The sequence below is a fragment of the Malus domestica genome, chromosome 15 (genome assembly GCF_042453785.1).
Source record: "Malus domestica chromosome 15, GDT2T_hap1".
Taxonomy (NCBI): Eukaryota; Viridiplantae; Streptophyta; class Magnoliopsida; order Rosales; family Rosaceae; genus Malus; species Malus domestica.
Window position 1 is genome coordinate 17,453,917 of NC_091675.1, and position 21,319 is coordinate 17,475,235.

General features: G+C 39.5%; 4 protein-coding genes across 5 annotated transcripts; 2 read left to right on the forward strand and 2 right to left on the reverse strand.

Annotated features, from left to right (window-relative positions):
* Positions 1-19: 19 nt before the first annotated feature.
* Positions 20-3,367, reverse strand: LOC103400932 (protein OXIDATIVE STRESS 3 LIKE 2-like). Its single transcript, XM_008339625.4, has 2 exons — positions 2,541-3,367; positions 20-777 (listed from the first exon to the last, which is right to left on the reverse strand). The coding sequence occupies exons 1-2, from the start codon at positions 2,831-2,833 to the stop codon at positions 312-314; spliced, it is 759 nt and encodes a 252-aa protein (XP_008337847.1). The 5' UTR covers positions 2,834-3,367; the 3' UTR covers positions 20-311.
* Positions 3,368-9,678: 6,311 nt separating this feature from the next.
* Positions 9,679-14,572, forward strand: LOC103400934 (uncharacterized). Its single transcript, XM_008339627.4, has 15 exons — positions 9,679-10,043; positions 10,151-10,381; positions 10,472-10,596; positions 10,688-10,910; positions 11,090-11,215; positions 11,307-11,563; positions 11,821-11,928; positions 12,257-12,398; positions 12,502-12,667; positions 12,786-12,943; positions 13,157-13,480; positions 13,635-13,709; positions 13,820-13,889; positions 14,013-14,170; positions 14,301-14,572. The coding sequence occupies exons 1-15, from the start codon at positions 9,777-9,779 to the stop codon at positions 14,448-14,450; spliced, it is 2,580 nt and encodes an 859-aa protein (XP_008337849.1). The 5' UTR covers positions 9,679-9,776; the 3' UTR covers positions 14,451-14,572.
* On the reverse strand, positions 14,172-18,008 carry LOC103400935 (protein FIP1). Of its 2 annotated transcripts, none has more exons than XM_008339628.4 (14): positions 17,824-18,008; positions 17,514-17,710; positions 17,376-17,425; positions 16,983-17,049; positions 16,718-16,790; positions 16,420-16,475; positions 16,195-16,291; positions 15,927-16,011; positions 15,683-15,757; positions 15,458-15,517; positions 15,192-15,284; positions 14,980-15,042; positions 14,788-14,884; positions 14,172-14,703 (listed from the first exon to the last, which is right to left on the reverse strand). In XM_008339628.4, the coding sequence occupies exons 1-14, from the start codon at positions 17,883-17,885 to the stop codon at positions 14,588-14,590; spliced, it is 1,191 nt and encodes a 396-aa protein (XP_008337850.2). In that variant the 5' UTR covers positions 17,886-18,008; the 3' UTR covers positions 14,172-14,587. The 2 variants fall into 2 exon arrangements, with proteins under 2 accessions (XP_008337850.2, XP_008337851.2); XM_008339629.4 differs by having other exon boundaries at positions 15,683-15,745; positions 17,824-18,007.
* Positions 18,009-18,705: 697 nt separating this feature from the next.
* LOC103400936 (pentatricopeptide repeat-containing protein At2g06000) lies at positions 18,706-21,215 on the forward strand. Its single transcript, XM_008339630.4, has 2 exons — positions 18,706-20,863; positions 20,960-21,215. Exon 1 carries the CDS (start codon positions 18,939-18,941, stop codon positions 20,730-20,732), a length of 1,794 nt encoding a protein of 597 aa, XP_008337852.1. The 5' UTR covers positions 18,706-18,938; the 3' UTR covers positions 20,733-20,863; positions 20,960-21,215.
* Positions 21,216-21,319: the final 104 nt, after the last annotated feature.

Below are 21,319 nucleotides of genomic sequence, written 5' to 3' on the forward strand. Positions count from 1 at the left end.
AAGGAAAAGAAAACCCAACTTTGTCAATAAATTTGTTTGTCTATAAAAGATGGAAAACATTCCCAAATTCGGAAACAGAAACATAAAATTGATGCTTGTATGATACAAAATGACACATTATTGCCATCACTTAACAACTAAATCCTATACGTAGCGAATACTTTAAATCTGATTCGATCTTCAAGATGCCCAACCACAGTGGAAAACCCCATGAGACCAAACTTAAACACAACCAACATTCTTCCAGAATCGTGCAAAAGGGATGGAAAGCTAAAATGTCAATGTAGATTGTTGTCGTCCCCGCTTCAAACTCACACGCCAGTTATGTCCGGTGTTGCTGCAGCAATGCACTGCAGATCAGAAAGAGAGAATGATCGCCAAGGAGAACTCCGTCGTGGAAGAGGTGGTGATGGATCATTATCAGGTGATTGTCTACCGTGTGGAGGCAGAGGTGGAAGACAGGAAGAAGGTGATGGTGAAATGGAGTTGGATCCCTCCCCGTTGCTATAGCTAGGAGAGCTGCTCCAAGTCTCCCCAATAATAAACGATCCTCGACTAGGGTTAGCAGCTGGCCTCTTTGATATCACAACACCATTATTCGTCATAGAGTCATTGCAGTTTTTATCCTGAAAATAATTCTGGGCTAATAAATTCTTGCGCTTCTTGGTATAACGATTTTTTGGCTTTGCAAGTTCCTTGACAGAAGAAACAGACGAGACATCTGCTAGGCTTGTGAAGGACTTTGATTTACCACTATAAAACTTGGATATACCTCTCCTGAAATAAGAAAGAAGACATTATAAATATATCGCAAATCAAAATGCATGAAAAAAATAAGATAATATATGTAATTAAAGTCCTTGAGCTTGTTGATTGTACTTAATGATCTTCAAGATTCATCTAATCCTACCATAATGGTAAAATATTGCCACACAAACAAAATTTTATTCTCGTGTGAAGCAAAACAACGAAGCCACAAAAACTTGCACAAGGCATGGAAGCCTTGGAAGGAGTGTGAAGTGCCTCCCTTTCAAGGCGTTTTGACTTATGAGCAATACTTTTAACCACTAAGACATATTTATGTCAATTGATCCCACTCTCCTGTTTGTTTCAGCCTAATTCGTTCAACCGTTAAGACATTTTAAACCATTAGAGAAGTTTGAAACTTGAACTTATCAAGTTCCTAAGAGTCAAGAACTCAATTTTCCTCTTTTATTAAGGGAACTTTAACGAAAAGCTCCCGGTAAAGTTCACTTTAACGAAAAACCACATTTTTACACTAGAAAGTCAATCCTGGTACCATTCACTTTACCCTTTATTTTGTCCTTATCATTGCTGGAAAGGCTCGGCTTCAAAACCGTACGTGGAGCTTCCACCTCACGGCTCCTCTAGGGATGGAGGTAGGCCCAGCCCCAGGCTTGTGCGGTTAAGGTTTTTGTACACGACCTCATAAGAAAAAAATGAAAAAAGAAGATCATAGACCGAGGGACCGCCGAAAGTCGCGATCCGTAATGTGGGAATAAAGCCATTTTCATTAGTTTTCCTTTTTATTAAAGATTGAACATCAATTCAGGCTTGTGTGTCAATAAACTTCAACAAAAGTAAAAAAGATAACTACAAGCTTATCAGCTTACATGGCCAAAAGGGTATAACTATACAGTGATTGCATTGCCGCCATACCACGACACCCTCAAAGTTTTTCTAAATGCTCTGCTGGTTGCTCAGAAGACCAGATAAGGTAGAAAAATAAATTTCAAACATGTTTCATCACCAGAGGATCGTAAAGACCAAAAGGAAGAAAACAATGAAGTGACAACAAACAAGAACAAACAAAAATCCGTATGAAAATTAAACATAGCCAACAACATATCTTGACTGACTTCCCTTTTCAATACTCAAACAAGAAAAGCATCCACAACGCTCAAACATTTAATATTCTTCTCGTTTCCTCTAGTTTCACGAAACCAAACAAGCATACAAACAAATCCAAATTTTTGAGAAATGAGTGAGCCTTTAACCTTAATTTCTTAGAACAATATTTGGGAATCCACCCAGTTGTGATTAACAAATCCTAATCATGTCATAATCAGAATCGTTCATTTTATCGCCGTTCAGTCATAATTGCTTCTTTCCGTTCTTTCTTGTTTAGTTTGCATCTTTTGAGGATTCTGAAAATTACTGAATCATTAACAAACCCACATGCTAATAACTTTCAAGCTCTAATTTTTTTTTCATCAAAAAGCAATAATATGCCAAAAAACAATCAAAGCATCAAACTTTATCTAAAATTACCAAAACCCAACTTGCTAATTCAATTAAACTATAACACCAACCAGTCTTAATCCAGATTATATCAAAAACCCAACTTGCTAATTCAGTAAAACCACAAAACCAACCAATCAAAATCAAAATCCAAATTAAATCAAAACCCAACTTTCTAATTCACTAAAACTACAACACCAACCAATCAAAATCCAGATCATTCAAATCAGAAGTTCAAAACCAATAAAGTAAAAGGTACTAACTACCAAGTAACATACTTGACCGGCAAAACCTCCTCGAGCTGGTCCATGGTGTCCAACGGTCCTTTAAACGAGCTCTGCACCTCAGTCTCACCGGATTCCTCCCCCTCCGACGACCCATCAGACGAGTCGCTGTTCATTCCAACTGAAGACGACGAGCTGCTACAAGAGTCCTCCTGGTCAAGACGACGATCTTGAGCAAACCCTTCGGACGAGTTGTAGATGGGGATGCAAGGCGTCCCATGGATGAACCTCGGCCGTTGGTTCATATTATTGCCGCCACCGCCGTTTCTCTGTAGAGCGATTGACATGATGTGGGCTGGTTCCTGGTTCAAGGTTGAGAGATTTTGGATAGAAGAAAAGAGTGCTAATTTTGGATAGAAGGAAAACAGAGAGAGGGCAAACGTCTGAGATGGGATATTAATAGCCGGCGATCAGCACATGGGATGGCGATATTTTCTTACATACCAAGAGGGATTAAAATATTAACACTAAAATGAGTCATAGTAATTATACAAGAGGTGATCTAATGGTCGAAGATAAAATTCAGATTCGTACTTAACATGACATGTTATAAATTGATTCTAATGTTGATTGATTATATGATGATGATTAAAAAAAAATTAAAATGAATGTGAATTTTCTGACCTTGAATGTGTACTGACGTGACAAAATCAGCTGAATTCATGAATGTTTATATTGAAAAAGTATTTATGCCAATATGCTATTGTTTGAGTAAATAGATAACCAAGAAGTAAAAAAGAGAATAAATGAGTGAGGGCGAACCTTATCCTGACATGAAACAAAATATGGGAATATGGAAATATGGCGTGTGGAACAGAAAACTAAGTTATCTGGTTTCATACTTAATTATCCACTTTTTTAATACATTTAAAAAAAAAAAAAATATATATATATATATATATTTGGGTGGTTGGGGTGATTTTGAAGAATTTTTTATTGTGACGGGAACATAAGTGGTACAGTACGTGTTTTTATGTAAATTGTGGAAAGTTTTATTTTTAAGTTGTTAACTTTTTAACACACATATTACATCATTTATATAACAACATATGATGTAGTATTCCGTGTGACGGTTACACTGAAAAATCTCTTTGTGATTTTGGGTGTGGTGAACTCATGGTATGCTTTGTAGGGTTCCGAGGATGTACAAGGAAATTTGGTTGACATTTTGTGTGTGAATCGGATGCGTGGAATGGTGGCTTCCACAGTGATTTTTTTATGATCACGATTAATCTTTAGAAAACCCCAACATTTTAGCACATTGGTTGATTTGTATGCTTGTTTGCTGGTTTCACTAGAACATGGTTTCCCTTAATATCTACATTTCTTTTCAAATTTTCTCTTATCGGTGGACCCACCGCAATATCATTTTTAAGTGACAACAAATATCTCTCTCTAACATAAAAAATTTACATATATTGTCATTGTGAAGTTTCATGTTAATAACATAATCATATGTAAATATCAGAGTAGTTGTGCACACATGCTCCATAAGTTGCTTTATTTATCGAAGGAAACTTTGATGACAATCATGTGTGAATCTAGAACCTATATGTACTTTAGTGACATGCAAAAATCCATTAGTTATCACGTACAAAATTGTAAGTAAATTGTAATTCATGAATACTAATTATCATACATAAGAGGACAATATTCAGAGCGAAACAGACACGTATATATTGAGGGTATAAATGTAAATGTAGGTAATAAAGATCCTACTTAGATATTGGATAGAAAGTTAAGTTTGTTAGATGGTTTTCCATATACTTGTATATATACAGGTTGTATTATTACTACAAGTTAATGAAAAGATTATTTCTCAATATGGTATCAACCGCCTTCTGTCTTACGACCTGATCCAAACACGCTTCACCGCCTTGTGACCTTTCTTCTTCCTTTCTTCTACTTGCGATCGCCGTCTTGATCTCCCAAACCCTAACTCTGTGCATCAATGGCGGTTCCTGCTTCTTTGTCTGACTCTACTACTCATGGTCATCAACCTCCGTCCTCTGTCACGGTCTCTCCTCTGGTGACCTCCTCCATCACAATTCAAAATATTGGATCTATGGTACCAATTAAGCTTACCACTACCAATTACCTTACCTGGAGTGCTTTGTTTGCTCCAATTTTTCGCCGCTACAATCTCACCGGCATCGTTGATGGCTCAACGCCTCCGTCGTCTCAAATGCTATTGGATGACTCTGGCAATCGCACGTCTCTCATCAATCCTGATTATGTTTCTTGGTATGAAAATGATCAAAACATTCTCATCTGGCTCAATTCCACATTGTCTGAAACCCTAATTCCTTACACTGTTGGAGTTAATTCTTCTCGCGAACTTTGGGCAAAATTGGAGTCACGGTTGGGTGCTGCTTCTCAATCTCACATTCATGATCTTCGATCGCGTCTACGCACAATTACAAAAGGTGAATCTACTGCTGCTCAATTTCTCCAACAAATTGAGGAAATCGCAGATGCTCTTGCCAGTGCTGGTGCTCCGGTGGCCGATTCCGAGCTCATTTATGTCACACTTCATGGCCTACCATCGGAGTATGATTCCTTTGTTGATGCTGTTCAATTTCGTATCGGATCGACTACCATTGATGAACTGCATGGTCTTCTTCTGAGTAAAGAAATTCAGTTGAATAATCGCAAGAAATCGCCTCTCACTGCTCATTTCCAGGCGTTTAATTCTTCTACGGGTATTCTTCCCACACCACCTATGGCTCCTCAGGCTTTCACTGCTCCGGTTTATTCTTCACAGCCTTTCTCTCAAGGTCGTTCTTCTAATTACTCTTAAAATCGTGGCAGTTCTTCAAACCCTAGAAATTTCCAAGGCAGGGGCAATTTCAGAGGCAACTCTCAACGCACCTATTACCGGTCGAATAATCAGCGTTCTTCTCGTGGTGGTCGGTCTTTCTCTGGCAAACGTTCTCCTTGCCAAATCTGCCGTCAATATGATCATGAAGCTTTTGACTGTCCCCAACGCATGAATCCTAGCTACACTGGATCTTCTTCTCACTCTGCTATGGTTGCTCATACTAATTCTACTTCATCTGCTCATACTTGGCTCGTTGATTCTGGCGCCAGTTCTCACATGACAAATAACTACACAAATCTGCAAAATCCTGAGCCTTATCGTGGTCCTGAGCAGGTCTACATTGGTGATGGCAAAGGTTTGCCCATTCATCACTCTGGTTCTTCTTCTTTAAATACTGATCACCATTGTTTTCAGTTGAAAAATGTTCTTCATGTGCCTGATTTAAAGCAAAATTTATTATCTGCGAATCAATTTCTTCTTGACAACTGGTGTTCCATGCATCTTTATCCTTTTCACTTTACTGTGAAGGATATTTCTTCGGGGAAGATGCTTTTTAGTGGACCAGTTCGTGATGGATTATACCCTTTTCATCCTTCGTCTCCTGCTCTTGGTTCTCCACACTTGTTTGCTGCTACAACAATGGCTTCTCAGGATCTTTGGCACAAGAGACTTGGCCATCCATCTACCAAAATTTTAAATAAATTGGCCTCTACTTCGTGTATTTCTATGTCTCATACTATGAATAACATTTTCTGTTCAGATTGTGCTGTAAGCAAAAGCTCTAAGCTTCCTTTTGTTTCTAGTTCTTGTACTACAAGCAAGCCTTTAGAGCTTCTTCACATGGATGTCTGGGGACCAGCTCCTATTTCCTCTGTACATGGTTTTCGATACTATGTGATCATTGTTGATGACTATACAAAGTATTCTTGGCTTTATCCTTTGCAGTTCAAATCTGATGTTCTTTCTACATTTATTCACTTCAAGTCTCTTATTGAAAATAAGTTGGGTGTCAAAGTTATCTCTATTCGTTCGGATTCTGGTGGAGAATTCTTAAGCTCCAAGTTCTCACAGTTCTTACTTGCCCATGGTATTACATACCAACTCAGCTGTCCTCACACCCCTGAGCAGAATGGGTGTGCTGAGCGCAAGCACCGGCATCTTGTTGAAACTGCCCGTACTCTATTGACAGTATCTAAAGTTCCACATCGATATTGGGATCATGCATTTTCTACAGCAGTTTATCTCATCAACCGGATGCCTACTGCTCATACTGTATCTCCATGGGAATCTTTATTCAAGAAAGCTCCAGAGTATGTTTCTCTCAAAGTTTTTTGTTGTAGTTGCTTTCCTTGGCTGAAGCCTTACACTACCTCTAAGCTAGAACCAAAGAGCAAACATTGTGTTTTCTTGGGGTACAGTTTAAATCACAGAGGGTATAAATGCCTGGATCCTTTATCTCACCGAATCTATATATCCCGGCATGTCATTTTTGATGAGCACAATTTCCCTTTCCATAATCCTTTACCCGCTGCATCCTCTCAGCCTATATCTTCCTCACCAGTACATACAATACCATCTCATCTCACATTCAATTCTTTTCCAACTTCCCAGTCATCATCACCCCATACCTCTCCTTTCCCACATTCATCTCATTCCCCATCTACATCTCCATCCCAACATCTTCATATATCTCCAAATTCATCTTCCTTACCACATTCCTCTTCTGCACATATTTCGTCCCAACACCCACATATCCCTTCTTTACCACTGCCCTCTTCTTCTCTCAACCTTCATCCTATGCAAACTCGTTCCAAATCTGGCATCTTCAAACCTAAAGCCTTGCTTGCCACTAAACATACTCTGCCATCTCATCTTAGTGTTGACTTTGTTCCTACCACCTATCATCAGGCATCAAAATATTCCCACTGGAGACAGGCAATGCAAGAAGAGTTCAATGCTCTTCTCAATAATGGTACCTGGTCCTTGGTTCCCTATTCTCCTTCTCAAAATTTAGTAGGTTGCAAGTGGGTATTTCGTATCAAACGCAAGCCTGATGGCTCTATAGATCGGTATAAGGCCCGATTGGTTGCAAAGGGCTTTCATCAACAGGAAGGGCTAGACTACACAGAGACTTTCAGTCCTGTTGCCAAACCTGTCACCATTCGGCTTTTACTCACTTTGGCTGCTCAATATGATTGGTTTCTCAACCAACTTGATGTCAGCAATGCTTTTCTGCATGGTACTCTTACAGAAACTGTATTCATGCAACAACCTCCAGGATTTCAGGATTCTACACAACCTGACTCTGTTTGCCGACTTCATAAATCGTTGTATGGCCTCAAACAAGCTCCTCGAGCTTGGTATGATAAACTCCATGGTGCCTTACTCTCCTTGGGATTCGTTGGCTCACAATCGGATCATTCATTGTTTGTTAAGAAGGATCCTCACTTGGTGTTTCTCCTTGTCTACGTTGATGACATTCTTGTCACAGGCCCTTCTTCTTTAGCCTGCAAGCATGTTATTGATCAACTCAGTGTTCTCTTTCCAATCAAAGATCTTGGTTCTTTACATTATTTTCTTGGCATTGAAGTCAAGCGTTCTTCCCAGGGTATTTTCATCTCTCAGTCGAAATACATCCTGGACCTGTTGCACAAGGCCAAAATGGATGGTGCCAAACCCTGTGTCACTCCCCTGAGTACATCCAATCTTGATCACTCTTCTCCTCTCTTGGATGATCCTACTGAATATCGATCTCTTGTTGGTGCTCTTCAGTATCTCACATGGACTCGGCCCGATCTCTCTTTTGCAATGAATCTTGTTTGCCAGTTTATGCATTGTCCTCGTATGTCTCATCTTCAAGCTGTGAAACGCATTCTGCGTTATCTCAAGGGCTCCATTGAGTGTGGACTTTGGTTTTCTAAAAGTTCTTCACCACCCTATATCATTGCTTATTCCGATGCTGATTGGGCAGGCTGCTCCATAGATCGCCGTTCAACTGGTGGTTTCTGCATTTTTCTGGGGAATTCTATCATTAGTTGGAGTGCTAAGAAGCAATCCACCGTGGCTCGGTCCTCTACAGAGGCTGAATATCGGTCGTTGGCTAACACTGCTGCCGAATTATCTTGGATATGCAAACTTCTTAGTGATATTGGTCTTCCACTACCCTGTGTACCAAGGCTGTGGTGTGACAATATATCGGCTATCTCTCTTGCCAAGAATCCTATTTTCCATGCTCGCACTAAGCATGTTGAATTGGACTATCATTACATCCGGGAAAAGGTTTTGGCAAATGAACTTTCTCTGCATTTTGTTTGTTCCCAGGATCAGGTAGCTGATATTTGTACCAAGGTTCTGTCCAAATCCCGATTTCTGTTTCTCCGGTCCAAACTTGCACTTCGGCAACCTCAGTTCAGTTTGAAGGGGGATATTGAGGGTATAAATGTAAATGTAGGTAATAAAGATCCTACTTAGATATTGGATAGAAAGTTAAGTTTGTTAGATGGTTTTCCATATACTTGTATATATACAGGTTGTATTATTATTACAAGTTAATGAAAAGATTATTTCTCAATAGTATAAGTCAATTCAAACGCACTTAAATAAAACCATTACAAAAGTTAAATATCTAAAATTACTGAATAAATATAGTTCACGAGTAATTCGTATACATTTAGATTTTGCATGGATGAGAAAAGTAGGTCATTGGACTAAAATTGAAGTTAATGATCCAAATTCTGTGCAACTATTTATTCTTTTGGCAAAGCAACATGCACTAAAAAATAAAAATGAAGTTAAACTAAAAACATTAAAGTAATCGATCCATCCACCACCAAAGGGAGAAATCTTCAACCTTTGGAACAAGAATGTTTGCATAGGAGGGGGAAAGGTGCAATGCATGTCTCCATTGAATGTGGAGAATATAGAGGACGTAAGAGATGATGGCACACCGACTTGACTTCCAAGTTTTGAACAACCTACATAGATTTGGAAATATTTTTGCTCACTACCCTTAACTGATGGTGATGCTTAGCATTTTATTTATCACCGTTAAATTGATAGACACAAATCTCAAAATTTAAACTTATTCAACAGTAATAAATAAGATGATGAGCAACGAGCATTAAAAGTGGTGAACAAAAATACACCTTGTAAATTTTTCAAGAACAAGCCTTTCTTGTGTAGAAAAGTGGGCCCAATATTGGACTCAACCAACATAGCCCAATAGATGGCCCAATCAAAAACTCCAACAGTGGCCCAGTCAGAAAGCCCAGGCCAATCTAAAATCTTCTGAAACTAGAATGTTCCTCTTCTTTCTCGCTCTCAGCCGCCATAAACAGCGAGAAACAGTCACAGACTTCACAGCAGTGACACTGAAACCTCTTCCCTCTCAATCCAATCCCACAGTCGCAATGTCGAAAATCGAAACCTACGAGGACTTCGTCAAAGTTCACGGCCTGCTCCTGGCTGCCTCGGGACTACCGCAGTCCCTCCACCGCCAGCTCTTCCAGAAGCTTCTATCGGAGAGCTTCGACGGCGGGTCCCACTTCCAAATCGAGCCGACGGAAGACGGCCACCAGCGGCGCCTCGTTTTGACCTCCGACTCCATGCCCGCACACTCCGACGTCTTTCTCGTCGACCACGCCTGGACTTTCCGCCTTTCCGACGCTTACAAACAGGTTCTGTAACTGTAACTGCACTTACTTTTTACACTCTGTTTGGCTGCCAAGAAAATTTTGACAAATAAGGAAGAGTTAATTTTCTCGGGGTTTGTTTGGTTTCGCAGTTGATGGAAGTTCCGGGATTGGCTGAGAGGATGGCGGCGATAATGTGCGTGGATACCGATTTGAATTCCGATTCGGAGGAGAATCGGGAGAGCAATGGAAAACGCAGCGTTTTGGAGGTGATGGAAAGTGAAATCACTGAAGCCAGAGGGAATGTGAGGTGGCTGGAGCTTGAAGACCTTGACATGGACGATGAAACGCTGTCGTCTTTGGACTTAGCTGCCAAGTTCCCAGTATTTCATTTCTAAAACCCTACAAAACCCAATTAGTGTTATTTGGAAAATATATTTTTTATATATTAAAGTTTTATTTTTTATGTTTAGGATTTGCTTGCATTGTCTTTGTGTGGAAATAAGCTTGAGAGTGTGGAAGTAGTTGTTCAGGAAGTTACGAAATTCAAAAATCTGAAAGCTTTGTGGCTGGACAATAATCCAGTTGTACAAAATCGGTATGTACATTTTTCAATATGTAGAATGTTGTTACTTTGTTGATTTAACTAAACAATTCGTTGCTGAGAGATGTTTTTGTTTTTAATTTAGTGGCGATGAATTGGCGGATAAATTTCTGCGGGAAATGCCAAGTCTTGAAATATATAACTCAAGATTTACCTCCAATTTTGGTGAGTGGGCAGTGGGGTTTTGTGGAGGAGTATACGACAAGGAAAATCCAGGCAGCATTGATCAGCCTGACAACGCGGTGCATCACGTCACTGATCTTGATCTTTCGAATAGAAGTATTCACAACATATTCAATAAGTTTCAGGTATTTTCTATATCTCCCATTTTTTTCATTACCCATTACTGTTTTTGGTGAATAAATCGATACTTTATTTTTGCCATGTAAATAGTAATGGACAATGCAGAATTTTTAGATTCAAAAAACATACTTAGAGGATCAGTCAATCTAGCTGCATTCACCGATGTGGGTACTTTTTTTTTCAGGCATTTTCACCTGCTCAACTTCCATGTCTTTCATACTTGAATCTTCATGGAAATCCACTAGATGAGACCTCAGCGGGTGACTTGTTACACTTACTCAGGAATTTTCCTTCCTTACAGTCTCTGGAGGTAATACTTTTAGGGATCATTTTTTCTAGCACAGGGGTTCCTTCTTTGACTATAAAATTTAGGATAATTAGAATGTAAACTTATTTTATAGGTGGATATTCCTGGTCCTCTTGGAGAAAGCGCTGTACAAATTCTTGAATCTCTTCCTAATGTTTCGGTGCTGAATGGTGTTAATGCATCAAAAGTACTGGAAACTGAAAAGGATGTAGTTGACTCAGCACTTCAACCTCGTCTTCCTGAGTGGTCTGCGGATGAGCCTCTTACTGATCGTGTTATAAGTGCAATGTGGCTGTACTTAATGACATATCGACTTGCAGATGAGGAGAAGATAGATGAGACCTCTGTATGGTATGCTTCTCAATCCCAACGAAAACTGTGATTCATACATTTGAATATATCAATGAACAAAGCGGTAGATTATTAAAGTAGAAAAGCATAGTTATAGTGGACCACTGCATATTGCTGCACTTTGGTTCTGTTCGTCAGTAGTTTGTTGTATCTTCTCGGTAATTGGGATCGCTATCTTCGTACAAAATAAATAAATTGCATATAATAACCAATTGTCACATTTAACTGATGATGCTTTGCTTTGGAGTTCTTTGCAGGTATGTGATGGATGAGCTTGGTTCAGCTTTGCGGCATAGTGATGAGCCAAATTTCAGAGTGGCTCCTTTTCTGTTCATGCAAGAGGGGACACTAGCATCCGCTGTGAGGTTGTAATTTTATCCTTTCATTTGCTTTTCTGCTTTTGTTACCAATTCTCCTTGTCTTCTGTACATGAACTCGGAATGCACTTTATAATGTACTGTGGAAATTTTTTTCTTGTTGATTAAGTGGCGAAATTGGAAATTTGAAAGGTAGATGCAGAAACCTGGGTTCTTTGAAGTATGAATTAGTTGACTGTAATCCTTTTTGTCCTTCACAAAGGCCCATGGAAATGTTATACGGATAGTTTGTACTGATACATTTTTGCCTTTGATGTAATTTGTTTTGAGAAACTACCACAGTAACTAACATTAATGTTGCTTGTATTGATTTCAGCTTCACTATATTATGGCCAATCCAAAATGTTCAAAAAGGTTATGAGTGCACACGTGATTATCTTTTTGGTATTGGAGAAGACAAACAACGTTCTGCTAGACTGACAGCTTGGTTTCATACACCAGAGAATTATTTCATTCGAGTATGGTTACCTGTTAAAACATTAAGATTTGGTTGTTGCTATACTCCATTTTTCTCAAATTGTTTGTTGAAATCATTATATGAATTCCCACTAATCTTTGCAGGAGTATGAAAAGCACCGGATGAGCTTGAAATCAAAAAATTTACCCTCACAGTCATCAGAGCCCTGTCCGGCAAGAAGCCTGCTTCGTAGTGAAACATCAGCTTTACGTGTGTACACTGATATACCTCAAGTAGAAGAACTTTTGACTCGTCCTGAGTTTGTAATCAGTATGTACTGCCATTTGCATAACTTTGAGATTAAGTTTCCTTTTTGAATATTTTATTTATGTTGCCATGATCTGATCTCTCCTTCTCCCTCTGTGTGTGTTCTGGTTGGTGCTTACAGCCACTGATCTGAAGGATGCCGATATCATATGGACGGGTACACAGGTAGATGAGGATATGAAGAAGGCTACTGGAATAACAGAAAATCAGTACGTAAATCAATTCCCTTTTGAGGCTTGTATTGTGATGAAACATCATTTGGCAGAGACTATTCAAAAGGTAAAAACAAATTCACATTGCAATCAAATTCTCATATTAGTTCTAATTTCGTAATCCGCCTGTCTGTCACAAGCAGTTAACATATCTTAGTCCTCTCCCTTCAACTTCATCCGCTTGCTTATTAAATTGTTTACCAAAAGTCAAGCACTATGATTTTTTCTTTGCCCCCCTATATGAGGTTAATTACCTCCCATCTTTTTCTCCTATGAACAGGCACATGGATTTCCTGACTGGCTGCAGCCTACCTATAATCTTGAAACACATCTATCTCAACTTATTGGTGATTATTGTGTACGTAAGCGAGATGGACTTAACAATCTATGGATCTTAAAACCTTGGAATATGGCACGAACTATAGATACAACTGTCACTAGTAATATATCTGCTATTATCCGGCTCATGGAAACTGGACCAAAGATATGTCAGAAGTATATTGAGCACCCTGCTTTGTTCCAAGGGAGAAAGTTTGATATCCGCTACCTAGTTTTAGTTCGGAGTATGAACCCTCTGGAAATCTTTCTTGCGGACACTTTCTGGGTATGCACACTGTCTGTGTTGAGTAGATTCTATCTCATTGCCAATTATATGAATGTGATATTTATACCTTCTCTGGTGTTGATGTGAAGAACATCTCTTCAGGTCTTTGTCTTCCAGATTTCTTTTTCAACTAATATTTTAATCTCCATTTCAGGTTAGATTGGCAAACAACCAATATTCTTTAGACAAGCACAGTTTATTTGAATATGAGACTCACTTTACTGTGATGGTATGTTCCGAACACCATGCAATAGCATCAGGATCCTACTTTGGTTCTTTTAATTATTCGATAGACATATATGTTTCTACACTCCGTAATCACATTCATATGGCTTCCAGAACTACCGCGGGACATTGAATCACAAGAACACATCGGAATTTGTGATCGAATTTGAACAGGAGCACAAAGGTGTGAAGCGTCCAGTTTGTTTTCATTTTCTTGATTTCACCCTCAAGAGAAAGGGTTTTCAACTTTTTAGCACGCCAAGCATGCTCGACTAAATTTTTACGTGTTTTATTGTGTTTGATGTAGTTAACTGGTTGGATATTCATTCGCGGGTGACGAAGATGATACGATCAGTTTTTGAGGCAGCTGCGCAAGTACATCCAGAGATGCATAGTCCAACATCGAGGGCCATGTACGGGGTGGATGTCATGCTTGATAGTTGTTTCCAGCCAAAGTTACTGGAGGTTTGTATTGGAAGCAAACACACATTCTTGGATTTTAGTATCAAGTGTACAAAAGTTTCCGAAATCCACACTTTCCTGCTAACAAAAATATCACTTATGCGAACATAATGTAATTTGAACTGTTTTGTAGGTGACCTATTGTCCGGACTGCGGAAGGGCATGCAAATACGATATGAACTCTATCGTGGGAGACCAGGAATTAGTTAGAGCTCGCAACTTTTACAACTATGTTTTCGGTTGTCTCTTTTTGAACGAAACCACTCATGTTAGCCCCTTGTAGTTTTAGGTCATCAAGCCATAAGTTATTCCCTACTGTGTTGTATTACGGATGATCAATTTCTTCCTCATTTCCTGCTGGTTTGCTATAGATGATGGTTGCGTGGTGGTGATACTCGAAAGTAATTCTGCGTGCCCGTCTCAGATATCGTTCAATTTTGCGTGAAATCGGTGTCGATAGACTTCTTTCTCCACAAATGTTCTGTACATGTGCGATGCTTCATGTTTATTTCTCCTCTTAGATTTCCTCTTCCAAACTAGGGTTAACGAAAGCAAAGAGAATTACAACTATGGACATTGTCTATAAACAGTGAAGAAGCAGAGGCTCAAAAGCTACTTGCTTGGTTCAGCTGACGATTGTGATTGACTTCTGAGCGTCGGAATCTTCTTTTGTAGTTCAAGATTGGAGATCCGCTCCGCCTCCAGTGCTCGTTCAAGCTTTAATTTCATAAATTACAAAATCTGTCAGCAGAAATTCTCACAGGGAAGAATACGGATGCCCCAACTACATTGTCAAGGTAGGACGATAATACCTTTGCTGCTCGGGTACTCCATTCTCCTAAAATGGCTCTCAATCTTTCGTTTTCCTCTACGTACTGTTCGAGTATTACAATTACGGTGGTTAGGAAACGAGAAAAAGTAAACAACAACAAAGCCTTTTCCTACTAAGTGGGGTCGGCGAGAAAAAGTAAAAAAAAAAAAAAAAAAAAAAAAAAATCATAGTGACAACAATACAGTAGGAAACCTGATTGTTGGTGGTCCGGACTTGCTGGATTTCGGAATCCCTCTCAGCTATCAAAGACCGAGCCAGCCTGAGCTCAGACTGCAACTGATTCATCTGCAATGTAAATACATCTCTCAGTCACCTCCCAATGTCAATTATGCGATGTAGAAGAGGGCAGCAAATGAAACATTGAAAGGGTCCGTTCAGAAGATATCAGCAACATTAATGAGGTAATTGCATAACACTAACATGTTTTCATAAAGAATCAAGAGCAAACCAGGCATTACCTCAGCGGAAAGCGTCCGTAATTCCTGATCACGAGCTGCCAACAGATGGGCAAGGTCAACCTGCAAAGACAGACATCGGTAAGCATTGTTCTGACCATTTCCATATTCCACAAAGAATGAAACAAGTTCAGTGCTCAAATTACTTTGGCAGTTTATGCCCACGTTTGAATCACTTAAAGAGTTTTGTATATTCTATAGAATACGAAACTAATAGTAACTAATTACCTGAGGTGTGCTCCCATCATTAGTCCCTTCGTATTTACTTAAGCATTCTTGTAACCGAAGGATCTGTGATAAACACTTGTATAGAATAAAATAAGATTGTTGATTTGAAGAAATTTAATATGCAGCATGGACCACCTAACTATCCATGCTGCACTTCAGTACCAAAATCATTAGTCGAAAACCCCAAGGAGCGGCATGTAATATATTAAGTACAATAGTACACACAAATGTCAAGGTGAAATACCTCTTCACTCAAAAAATGAAGGTTTTCACGCTGATATTGCAACAGAGCCATTTGCTGATCAGAAAGTCGACCAGCATCATGATACCTGTCACAACACATAATGAGTGTTCTTCCATTTGGATGGATGAAATATAGCCGTTTAAGAGACATATCTTAGGTTAGAAACTGTTAAAGTTCTTGACACATATTCTGGTGATTGATCTCTCTTCCATTTCTGTATATAAAAATACGAAGCAAGATCACCATAAAAAAAAAATTGTATGATTACCTCAAACCTTCTAAAGAACTCGAGGGTTGAAGAGGAGAATATAATGACTTTAAGACATCAGGCTGGGAGTTTAATGAGTTATACTGGTGAACATAACCTGAAAACACCAAGATTATCAATAAAGATGCGAGACTACTACAATTTTAAGATTTCATGTTTACGCAGGTGTGCCTGTTAGAGCTCTATTTTGTGCTAGATATGAAAAAGATTTAGGATTAAGCTCACCAATATAGACACTCATAAAGGATGCGGCACATATTGCTTCAATTACCATAATACTCCTGCAGATTTTATGAGTAAAAAAGATCTGTCACAAGCCAATTCATAAACTAGTTTTCGTATTAATCTTATCCAACCAAAATTATACACAACATGTTGAGCTAGCCCATATTTTGGTCACTTAATAATGTTGTCCAGATTATGTATGCGGAAAAGGGAAAAGAAACTATAAAAGAGATAACAGCTACAGATCCTGAATGAGGAATTGATTATGATCGGCATCATAATGTGGTAATTCTTATACCTCAATATTGCTGGGAGAGTAAGGAAACTGATGTGAGGTTTCCAGACCATGACAAGTAACAATGCAGCAGTTCCTAACATTTAATCAAGATACCAGAAACTGAATTATAATAATAATAATGATGATGATAACAGTACTTTCGAGGGAAATTGTAACGGCAGACTCATAGGAAAGAAGCGTGGTCTTTGCAACGATAAAAAATGGAAGCCACCATATTTCAAACGAAAAGAAGAAAAACAGACAACTCAAATACAAATCCACATACCATATGAAGTAGCTGCAAAAGGTAGGCGAACAATATGCTTCAACTTCTGGCTGAAACTATAATAACCCTACAAAACAATTTGCATCTCATTGTTCAAAAATCACGTAAGTTGCCACTTATGAAACAACATGATTTCACCGAATCAAGAACGAAAAGACAAGAGTATACAAGATCTGGATTTCATAGCCGTATCGTTTTATTAAGTTCAGCATTCAATCACTCCCTCTCTACCTATGCAATTCTGAAATGTTGTGGTGTTGGTGGCAATTTTGCACCAACATAACAAAAATTATAGTTCAAAGGATTTATTAGCTACTGGAAAATTTGCATCTGTGCATAATGTGGGTTCCACCCATCTTAGATAAACGAGATCCAAGTAAACTAAAAGGTTACCTGCAATCGAATTTTCTGAACCTGGTACACCAGATACTGCTGAAAAATGCCTGAAAAAAGTTAAAGATTAAATTTTGATCCGAAAACAGGAAAATTTTCTGAATTTGAAGAATGCCCAGATCAAAGAATCACAAATACCTGTGACTATCAGAAGAAGCACGTTGCAGCTGCAGAGCAATTGGGGAATCAAATCTTCTATGGCCTGGAATATCCACGGAGCCGCAACGGCCACGGAAGCGTAGCCGGCGAGTATGAACAAGTAGAAAACGCTTCCGAAGAGGCTTCTCGACTTGCGGTGGCCGAACAGCGGAGCCTCGTGCATGATATCCAGAAACCTGAAAGGTGGAGACGCAATCAACGGCGGGGTTTTTGGAATCGGGCGGCGGAAAACGATGGCATTGGCAAATAGTGTGTGGGAATTAGAGGGAGATTGAGGAGGAAGACTTACAGTGCGTTGTCCTCCGGCGATGTTGACGGCAGCGAAGCGTGCCTTTCTCTCTCTGTTGACATTTTTAGACACGGATTTTGGGTTCTGCGTATTTGCGAATTGGGATCTCTGCTTTCAAGTTTCAGAGGAGTTCACTCTCAGACTCCCTCAGGGCTTGCTCCTCAATATTTTTTCTGGAAGTTTTCTCCTTTTTTGTATTTATCCTTACAGACAAAATTTACACTTTAACCACCCAAAATTCGATTTCTTTTTTACCATATGAAATTCCGTCTAGTTTTTCATCCACAATTTCGTTAAATGTAAGCATGTGATATGCACGATGACTCTTTTCTAAATGTATACATTTTAATGTATATTGAATTTGAAACGTCCTAGGCGTATGGGAGATTGGAGCAACAGGGAACGCCTAGACGATGTTTTTATTCTTGAACTGCAATGAATAGATCAAGAGGTCGTTCCGCCCATTTCTGTAGAAAGTTAAGAAAAATAATTCAGAAAAAAAAATAACATCTTAAACATTTTAGCGAGAGGTACTTGCAAATAGATGTGAACATCCTCGAAAATGGATTCTCGTGCAAGTAAAAAAAATAACTCTAATTTTCAAGGCAGTCATGTGTTTAGATTTGATTGAACTGTGGATCGAAATTGGGCAAATTTGTCATATACAGCTAATGGATTTTAAACCAGGTGGATATTTGTTTGGTCAACTACCTTGGTTGTGAAGGAACAATAATGAAAAAGTTTATGAGTGATTTGTGCAATTTTCCTGCTAATTAATATTATTTCTTTAAACATAAAAAAATGGGCTTTGTAATGGGCCCACAAAAGCCCAAGTATTCAGATGGGGCAATCTTATGTTGACGGGCGGGTGACATAATCTCCAACTCAAAGCCAACACTGCGTCGCTGATCAACCCTAAGGCAGTGACCTCACAACTTCCGAAAGAAATGAACCAATTTCCAGGCTTTCATCTTCTTCCTCCATTTCTGGTTGCTGGGTTTTCCTCCATTTCTTCGTTTTCGTATCTCTCCGATTAATCCCACCGCGAAACGCCCTAAAACCCCGATGAAGCTCCGGTTTGGTGAGCTGACATTTCTGGGTCTTTCTCCATATCCATGAGAACCCAGGATCCGAATCCCAAACCCCATACGACTTCCGGGCGACCCGCGAGAAAATCCGGTCAATCAACCCGAACCCAGAACAGGATTTTCATTGAAAACATCTATGAGAGCAGTGCTGAGCCTAGGGATGGCGCGGCAGTGCAGATGACCGTCCTGTTCTTCAAAGCCCGTCCGACCTTCTGGGTTCGAGCCTCCAAGATCGCCGTTTCCCATTTTCACAACCTCGCCCACGGTGGAGCTCGGCCGCGCCCGCTTCACGACTTTGAGGTAACGTCAAACCCAGAGGCTTGGTTTGTGAAAGTTGTTTGCACTCTGTTTCTTCGCTCGCATTCATTGGATTTGGTTTATCTTAGTAAGAACCTTTCGCCTTCGACTGCTTTCGAGGTTATTAAAAGGTTGAACAATCCGATATTGGGGTTGAAATTCTTTGAGCTCAGTAGGGTTAGTTTGAGTGTTAATCATAGTGTATGGACTTACAATTTTCTTTTGAGGTCTCTGTGTCAAATGGGGCTTCAAGATTCTGCTAAATTGGTGTTTGATTACATGAGGAGTGATGGGCATACGCCCGATGATTCGGCTGTGGAACTCTTGGTGTCGTCGTATGCTCAGATGGGCAAGTTGGATAATGCTGAGAAGTTTCTTGGTGAGGTTCATTGTGATGAGATTAGATTGACGCCTTTCGTATACAATAACTTGTTCAATGTGTTGGTTAAACAGAATAAAGTGGATGAGGCTGTTTGCTTGTTTAGAAAGCATATGGGGTCGCATTGTTGCCCGGATAGCTGGACTTTCAATATTCTAATTCGAGGTCTATGCAGAGTTGGGGAAATTGGTAAGGCTTTTGAGTTGTTCAGTGATATGGGGAGTTTTGGTTGCTACCCCGATATAGTTACGTATAATACACTAATTACTGGACTTTGTAGGACTAACGAGGTAGATAGGGGATGTCAATTACTCAAAGAGGTTCAATCAAGAATCGAACTTTCACCTGATGTTATAACTTTCACGTCAGTCATATCAGGATATTGCAAGTTGGGTAAGATGGAGGAGGCCTCCGTTCTTTTTGATGAGATGATTAATGCTGGAGTTAGACCAACTTCTGTTACTTTCAATGCAATGATTGATGGATTTGGTAAGACTGGCAACATGGGTTCTGCACTTGCCATGCATCAGAAAATGCTCTTTCATGGTTATCGTTCGGATGTTTTTACCTTCACTTCCCTAATTGATGGCCATTGTCGAGCTGGGCAACTGAGTCAGGGATTAAAGCTTTGGCAGGAGATGAATGGGAAAGATGTGTCTCCAAGTGCATATACTTTCTCTGTCCTTATTAACGCTTTGTGCAAGGAGAGTAGACTACATGAAGCACGTGATTTTCTGAGGCAATTAAAGTGGAGTAATGTGGTTCTGAAACCTTTTATCTACAACCCTGTGATAGATGGATTCTGTAAGGCTGGCAATGTTGATGAGGCAAACGCCATTGTGGCCGAGATGGAAGAGAAGAGATGCAGCCCAGATAAAGTGACGTTTACCATTCTCATACTCGGGAATTGTATGAAAGGTAGAATGTCTGAGGCAATTAGCAACTTTAAAAAGATGTTGGCAATTGGTTGTGCCCCAGACAACATCACCGTAAATGCTTTGACATCTTGCCTCATGAAGGCTGGGATGCCTAATGAAGCCCATCACATTAAGCAAATTGCATACAAGGACCTCAATTCGGGCATGTCACCTTCAGGAAGAACTGATCATATGAAAGCAAACGCACAAATTCCAGTGGCTGTTTGATTGAAGCTCTACCACAAAACGGGAGTTGGGGTACTGCTTCCAGTGGTTGGAGGAGGTCCTTCCACACGCAATAGTGGATCAGGCACCAAATGGAGCATGCTCAGTTTGTGACACAAATGGGTCGAAAACCAGTAAGTACATTGCACGTGTTCATTTTGAGTTGAGAGCCGAGACTGTATATTTACCTTGCCATAAAAATTTTGATCAATGATATAATTCCTCAATAGGTTGCCCCTGCACTCGACATGGTTATGCTTGTTCATGTTCCGGCGTTTCAGCCACTATGCATCTAGTAACATGGCAAGGGAAAGGGAGTTGGGAGGGAGCAATTGCAGAACTTCATAAACTCAGCAAATCGCTTCGAATCAAATAGATTTTGTGCATACTTGTTCATGTTAGTCACTTCATAAGCGATTTGCTCGTAATCTTTATACGTTGCTGGCTTACCATGATTCGTCAAAGTTATAAAAATCATTGCCACAATCTTTGGTTTACTGCGTTACAGAGAAATCGCTGTGTATGAATTCCATTCCATTTCGTTGATGATAATACTTTTACTGAAACATATACAGTTAGTTGGCCAAATT

Bases quoted from the DNA above. Each gene is read 5' to 3' on its own strand.
- LOC103400932 (XM_008339625.4), bottom strand. From the start codon at position 2,833: ATGTCAATCGCTCTACAGAGAAACGGCGGTGGCGGCAATAATATGAAC. The intron at 778-2,540 runs GTATGTTACTTG...TTCTTATTTCAG, and splicing joins GAGGAGGTTTTGCCGGTCAA to GAGAGGTATATCCAAGTTTT.
- LOC103400934 (XM_008339627.4), top strand. From the start codon at position 9,777: ATGTCGAAAATCGAAACCTACGAGGACTTCGTCAAAGTTCACGGCCTG. The intron at 12,668-12,785 runs GTATGTACTGCC...TGGTGCTTACAG, and splicing joins TCGTCCTGAGTTTGTAATCA to CCACTGATCTGAAGGATGCC. The intron at 13,481-13,634 runs GTATGCACACTG...TCTCCATTTCAG, and splicing joins TTCTTGCGGACACTTTCTGG to GTTAGATTGGCAAACAACCA.
- LOC103400935 (XM_008339628.4), bottom strand. From the start codon at position 17,885: ATGTCAACAGAGAGAGAAAGGCACGCTTCGCTGCCGTCAACATCGCCG. The intron at 17,050-17,375 runs GTAACCTTTTAG...ATTGTTTTGTAG, and splicing joins TTCAGAAAATTCGATTGCAG to GGTTATTATAGTTTCAGCCA. The intron at 15,043-15,191 runs GTTTCCTACTGT...ATACTCGAACAG, and splicing joins TCCGGACCACCAACAATCAG to TACGTAGAGGAAAACGAAAG.
- LOC103400936 (XM_008339630.4), top strand. From the start codon at position 18,939: ATGAGAACCCAGGATCCGAATCCCAAACCCCATACGACTTCCGGGCGA.